The sequence below is a fragment of the Glycine max genome, chromosome 20, assembly GCF_000004515.6.
Source record: "Glycine max cultivar Williams 82 chromosome 20, Glycine_max_v4.0, whole genome shotgun sequence".
NCBI classification, from domain to species: Eukaryota; Viridiplantae; Streptophyta; class Magnoliopsida; order Fabales; family Fabaceae; genus Glycine; species Glycine max.
In genome coordinates, this window is record NC_038256.2 from 43941195 (window position 1) to 43948494 (window position 7300).

General features: G+C 33.9%; 1 protein-coding gene across 1 annotated transcript; it reads left to right on the forward strand.

Annotated features, from left to right (window-relative positions):
* Nucleotides 1–2809: 2809 nt before the first annotated feature.
* On the forward strand, nucleotides 2810–6589 carry LOC100789012 (CASP-like protein 5B3). Its single transcript, XM_003556302.5, has 3 exons — nucleotides 2810–3264; nucleotides 5921–6053; nucleotides 6169–6589. The coding sequence occupies exons 1-3, from the start codon at nucleotides 3134–3136 to the stop codon at nucleotides 6361–6363; spliced, it is 459 nt and encodes a 152-aa protein (XP_003556350.1). The 5' UTR covers nucleotides 2810–3133; the 3' UTR covers nucleotides 6364–6589.
* Nucleotides 6590–7300: the final 711 nt, after the last annotated feature.

A 7300-nucleotide genomic window follows, 5' to 3' on the forward strand; every position in this document is an offset into this window, starting at 1 on the left:
TTATGCCCAACTTTTTTTTTACTTAATATGAGACTAATAACTTGGCATACATGATACAAACCCCACGTTAATATGTTGTATCACCTTGACGCTGATAATTGTAGGCAGAAATGATGCTATCTTAGTACATTTCAAATAAAATTTCACCAGGATAATTTATTTTGTGTCATTGTATGGTCAAGTATACCCTATGCTTTGTGGAAAATCGATTGTGTATAGTCTGTGGTACTACTGAAATCGTTAGAGAAGTTGCTCACTTTGGAAAATGGAAGGAGACACCCAAGAGAAAGTAAAAGTTTAAAGAAACATGCACAAGACTAAACATTCCATATATGACAAAGTGCTTGTTCTTGATTGCCAAACTAGGTGGGCATCTACCTTTTGATGCTTGATGCAGCCATACCACAGAAAGAAGTTTTTTGTCACCTGACACAACACAACAAACATGACAACAACCTCACCATATATCTCTGCCAAGTGAAGATGACTGGAATATGGCAAAGGTAGCTTGGTTTGTTGAATTTCTTTTTTCCTCAAATATATATGTAGAAAATGCATGTCATGAAATTGAGAAGGTAAAAACTGTTTGAGAATATTTATTATGGAGTATACCAACAAATTCATAGAAAACAAGACATGGAACAATATTATCTAAATTCAGAATATATATCTGAATTGAGATTGTAATAGGATGATTTCTTTCTACTGATGCAGGTAAAGAATGAGCAAATTGGGGCAAACAATGTATTCGCTGCCTACCAAGTTATTTCTTCCCAAGAATTTTTGTTGTAACTGTCCAACATAAATGAAAAAACTGTTTCACAAGATATTTTGATCCTGAACTCATTTAGCATATTAAATAGTTTTGAATTATATCAAGAAGTAGAGGCGTGCTTTAGGAATCCAGATATAGTGGTATATAGATGAGCATTCTATCAACATAAAAGTCCATCAATATCTCGCAGAATACTGCTTGACCATGTATTTATTCATGCTCTTGTTCCGTTCTAGCCTTTAAAAATATAGATAGGTGGTACAAGGTACATTTATTCTTTGTCTTTACTATTCACTTTCTAAAGGGTTCTTCTGCTTGCAATGATAGGTATTTGACTATTCAGCTACGGATATTTGACTATCTTGGATTACCTCCAACTCCTAATAGATAATAGTCCTCTTCTCTCTCACACTTGTTTTATTTTGTCCTCTGGAATATACATCACAATTCACAAGTTTATGCTTCAAGATCATATATTCATTTTGCCCTCAATCTAACAGAGGTACTTATAATGTAATTTTGATAATTCACGAGCCCTCGGTGGAGTAGCTGAGAACCAATAGAGCTGGATTCCTAAGTTTTTCCTTCTAAGCCCTTCTTCTCTCATTCATTAGTAGATCTAGTTCTCTTTTCTTTAGGAACTTTTCTTTCTGCGCCTTCCCACTTATTCCATTTTATGGTATAGAATTTGTCTATTCTTGTAATCAAAAGAAAAATAAATATCGTATCATTTGAAATTTTAAAAATCTTCCCATTATGAAAATGGTGCTCGCTAATATTTAGATTTTTCTTGAGTAATCTTAGACTAGTTATTGGATCCTATTTGTCAATTTTTGCCAGTAGTACAGGCAGGGGAAGGTTACCCTTGACTTTTATGTATTTGAAAATTATTGTGTGGGGAATAAGTAGAAAGTTTTCCGTTGAGTTTTAGTGAACCATCCTAAAGCAGAAAGTGAAGTAGATTATTTTAGTGAACCATCCTAAAGCAGAAAGTGAAGTAGATTATTATGTGATGTGGAACTTCTCTTCAGGATTCGGTGGCTGCTTAAGATAGTCAAATTGAGGAGGGAGAGGAGGATTTGTCACAGTCTAGAAGGGCCTGCTATTCTTGTGTTTTAAAGTATCCATGAATTATGTATAGTCAAAGAAGAATGATGCCTAATTTCAATTCTGTACTGCTCCAACAAACGAAGGTGTCTTCTTGGACCTAAATAGTTCTGCAAATCAGCACTCCTGAATTTGCTCATCTCCATCTTAACGAGCAAAACAAGATATTTTAATTAATTTTTCATTTTTTTTTACTTATCTTGTTTGGTTGTTTAGTAAATATTTTTTAAAATAATTTTTTAGTAATTTTTAATTTTTTATATTTCCTTTTATTTTTATTTTCAATACATATATTTAACTTTCTTATTACCTTTTTAAATAGATCAGAATTTTATTATTTTTATATTATTTTATATTTTAATAAATTATTTTTTTAACTTTTAGTTACCCGTTAACTTTCCAACTTTCTTAGTTTTATCAATAGGAACAAACTCAGTTTTATTTTTACAATAATAAGTAACAACCATTTGAGATATGTAGATCGCTTATAATTTGTTTGGATACGATGGAGCACTATCGAATATGGTGACTTAGATTGTTTTAATTTGAAAATCTGTTTCATTATAATTCCATATTATAAACTTGACTTTGATATGATAACTCCTTATATAAAATTTATTTTTCAAAGGAGTTTAATTTTGCTCATCATTAGTAACTGTGCTGGTGTAAAAAAATTGATTGTAAGTCTAAGATATATGGTACTTGAATATTTTTTCTTTATAAAATTCAATAAAATATATATAACTTAAAGAATAGTAAAAAGACGTATAGAGGCAAGGAAGTCGACAATACTAAAATTGTGGATGGAGCGAAGACAATTTCCAAGAGAATGTATGACATGAAAGTGAAATACGTATTGGCGTGTAGTGGGTCCACCGTCCACACACTTTTGTAGAATAAGCTGCACGCTATTGGGGACGCGTGGGTGAGAGTTCACTTTCATTGTGCCAGAAAGACCAATGCAAATACAAGCAACCGAGGTTGTTCTGTTCCTTTGCTCACACTTTTGACTATTGTCATTTGCCAACTTAACTTGCTTCTCTAACGTAATTTCTTCATTTTCATTGTCTTGTTTTGCTCGTCACACTCTCTGCTTGCTTTCCCCAGATTTCAATTTCCCTTTGCACCTCAAATTTCTCCCCTTTTCCTTTCTGGGTCTCCATCTATTTTCTTTTTTTTTTTTTTGGGTCAAATATGAAGATGATGGGTGTTCATCCTTAGCCATTGAGAATCTAAGATTTGGAGAGAAAAATGAAGGATTTCCCTGGGACACCGGGCACTGGTCTTGGTTTGGCTCTAAGGATATCACAGTTCGTTTTTGCTGCTGGATCAATTGCTTCCATGGCTACCACTCCCAGTTTCTTTAACTTTACGGCTTTTTGGTAATTGAAGATGTTTCTTTTCTGGAACTTTTTCATGCATTTATCTCTTTCGGTGTGATTTTGTTGCAGTATTGATCATATTCTCAAACTCACTAGTCATATATGTTATGCACCTGATTGTTGTCGATTCGTTTTCATATTTTGATTTATGCATGCAAGTCAATTTAGCTTTTTCATGCAAGTTTAGTTAGCACTTTGTTATAGTCGTCGTGACTGGAATTTGTACGGGGAATTTTTCATTGTTGTTGTTGGGAATTGGGAACTCTGATATCCTTGAAGCTTGCTTTTGGATACAATACAATAGATGTGAATCATAACTTTTTGTGACTTAAAAACAAAATGTATTTTGTATAAAAATTCACTAATTAGCACTTAACCTTATTGACATAGGTCTCCGTAAGAATAACTAGCAAGTTTTCCATATATCACGGGTACTTTTAAATACAGGTAAAATATTCAAAATGCATTTCAGAATTTTTTTTATTTAATTGGTAGAAGATTATTTTTATTGTAAACTATAAATTATGCACGCATTTAATTTTTAGTTTTGGAAAATCTCAAAATTTGTTTTAATTGATAGAAGATTCCTTTACTAGTGGTTTGCAAATGTCTCATTATATTTAATAAGTATTGATGAAAATTGAGCATTGCTTAAAGAAATTGAGGAAACTAAAATGCCTTCTGATTGAATTACTAACCAAGGAGGGAAAGATATTGGTTTGACATGTATAACAAAATTGCAAAGATACATACATGGCTACTTGAGGAGGAGAGTATAGAGAAATTATCCTACTTTCAAGAATGTTGACTCAAATTTATAATATAGCGGTGGATTAAATAACAACTGTGATTTGTTGGATTAGCACAATGAGCTTCTGAACCTGGATGTCTTACAAAAGGAAAGGACTGAAAGGTTATTCATGGTTGTGAGGATGATGGGAATGAGAATAGCATCTTCTCGTGAGTTAGGTCCTATTTACATTTTGATGAAACTTAGATGTAAAGTTCTTAAAAACATTCCACCAAAACATTATTTACCGTACCACATCTTTCATTCTTAAATCAGTAGGAAATAAGAAGTGGAAATTTTGTGCCTGTCCCTCCTTAATCTTTAGTTATTTCTCCATAGTATTGGCAATAAAGTGCAGTTTTAATTAATTACTGGCTCACATGTTTATAAAAAAAGGATATCAAAATAAAGACTGATTGTTTGACTATTGGAGGGTGAGTTTTTGGCATAATGGTAAGGTTGCTGCCTTGTAGCTTGCATGGTTAAGGCTATGCTTGTTAATCCACCCTAGATCGCACTAGGTGGGAGCCTCGTGTGCTGGGTTGCCCTTTGATTGTTTGACTATTGCCATGGAACCACTACTACCCAACCTCACCTAGAAGAGTTTATGATGTTTCTTGGGACCTTTTTCTGTCAAATTCAGTGGTCAGACAAGATGTTCTCAATGTTTGGCCACCATAATACTTCTGAAATCATCATACTTGTGTTACTCATTTTGGGTAGCATCCCAAGTTCCCAACTATTCGTACCAGCAGTATGCACAATTGTGGTTGTTTATTGATTTTCAAATTGTTAGAACAATAGATCATGGACCAACTAACCATTCAATTTCAAATACATCTTTTTAATTATTTCGACACACAAGGTGTGCTTAAAGATTTTGACACACTTACTGTGGGAAACAATTTACACTGAACATTACTATGAGGTGATTGTTTTTTGTTTCAATAGATTACTCATTAGGTGTGATGTATCTTAGTTCAGTCAGATTCATTATTGGACATGTTCACATGATATTCCTTCTTTATTGGTCTCTTTATCCCGCCCCTTAAAGTCCATGAATACTACTTTTAGATCATGGTTACTGCTTAAAAAGTTCGACTTTATCTTGTTGACGTTAAATTTTAAGCTCTGATTGTTTATCAGTGTATGCTTGAATGCTAAAAATTGAAGAAATGAAACAGGAAATGCTATATGAGCTTTGGTTCTCCATGCAAATGATGATTGAACTTACAATGGAATTCTGAATATAAAAAATGAACCCAGCTCAGCTGGGTATGGAACTAGGCTTGGAGATGAGAATGAGATTGGGAAGGGTGATGGCCAAAAAGGGATGTCTTCAGTAAAACCTCTGTGGAGTGTGATATAACTGCATATTTTTAGTATTGTTTTGCTTCATGTTGATGCTCTTTGACAAGAACCTTGGGAGAAAAACACCATAGAAGTTAGCTGTTATAATTGGAAGAGAATGTCCACACTAGAACCCTATACTTCCAATGTGGAACTCAAGTCCCATACCTTGCAATTGGATCCTAATGCAGGCGGCTTGTTAGAAACTCTTAATATCAATTGATAAAAACCTTGGGAAAACCACACCACAAAAAGTAGTCATTTTAGTTGGAGAGTCCAAAACCTTGTAAACTCCACATTAGAATCTCATACTATGAATGTAGGACTCAATAGTCAATTCGCATACCTTGCAATTAGATCCTAACACTTTTGTTTTTCCTTATGAAAATATTTATGTCATGAACTGTTTTACTATTGATATGATGATCTGCAAATGTACTTGTGTTGTTCATCACTAGCTTGGTTGGATGCTGAATGTGGAATAACTTGCTACTGAGTGCTCCTTTTGTATTACAGTTACTTGATAGCTTCAATGGGTTTACTAGTCATTTGGAGTTTTGTGCTTGCTTTATTGGATGCATATGCCTTGGTGAAAAAAAAGGTCCTCCACAACGCTGTACTGGTTAGCCTCTTTGTAGTTGGAGATTGGGTTAGCCTCTGCCTTAACCTTTACTCTTACTAGTTATTCATTGGTTTGTTACATACAGCACGAGTTCTGATGTTATGATCTTTCAATTACAAGTCTTCTTGACCACTGTCCACAGGTAACAGCAACACTATCTCTAGCTGCAGCGTCTTCCTCAGCTGGCATCACGGTTTTATACTTTAATGATCTGGGACACTGCCATTTTGGAGAGGAATGCCAAAAGTACCAGATTTCAGTAGCATTAGCCTTCTTGAGCTGGTTCCCAATTTCAATATCATCCCTAATCATGCTTTGGCTATTAGCTGCAGGGTAGCAGACTCTATATTCCGCCCAAGTTCTCTCTTCCAACACATGTTCATCTTATTGGAAATTCTTAGAAAGTGTCAATAGAAAAGAAAGTAGAGTAGATGTTTACACTCATTTAAATTGATTCCTTCATTTCTACCGGAAATGGGACAGTACTGGCAGATTGTAAAAACTAAAAATACATACATGATTTTTCCATGCAAAGAAATTAGGCTACCAAAGTGTTATGCTGATTTCCTGATCCTGTGATTGAAGGTTAAACTTTTATGTTTACCGGGAATTGGGTTGCTAACATATGTTTTTGCCAACATATGCTAGAGAAAGGGTTTGTGTTTGTCTTCGGATTATTTATGTCCATAAATCATTTTCTTACAGCTGCTATGAATGGAGTACCTTTGTGCCCAATCATTAATCATTATGCCACTGATAACTAATGTAAACATTAAGAAGAAACCGCGAAGAAGATAGTGATGTCATTACGCGATTCTGCTATTGCTTCAAGAACTCAAAATATGAGAGTTGTAAATCACATACAAAAAAAGTTGGAACATTTAGTTTGATAAATTTTACAGCTTTTTCGGTTAGATAAAGTCATAAAGAACACTAACCCGAAGTTGTAATATTGACGTAATTTCAGAAAAGTAAACCAGTGATCTGTTTGCTGTTGGAACCCACCGTACAAAAGAACTTTTCGGTCTTATAGATGTGATGTGAGCTTAGTTACAAATTGCATATACGAAGGAATTTACCTTGAAGAATGTAATACGTAGCTGATTTTATGTTTATGACCTTTTGATTATTCGCTCTAAAGAATGTCTTGTATGAAAACAAGTAGTACACTTTTTTTTTTAATCCCCAAGAAACTTCATGCCTCGAAAGAACCCTGTGTTCCCTATTAATATTATTGATCATTATCTTATCACCTCCTCAAATATTTTGTAGTT

Coding starts and splice junctions, on each gene's coding strand:
- LOC100789012 (XM_003556302.5), top strand. CDS start 3,134: ATGAAGGATTTCCCTGGGACACCGGGCACTGGTCTTGGTTTGGCTCTA. Junction 3,265..5,920: donor TTTAACTTTACGGCTTTTTG/GTAATTGAAGAT, acceptor TTTGTATTACAG/TTACTTGATAGCTTCAATGG. Junction 6,054..6,168: donor TCTTTGTAGTTGGAGATTGG/GTTAGCCTCTGC, acceptor CACTGTCCACAG/GTAACAGCAACACTATCTCT.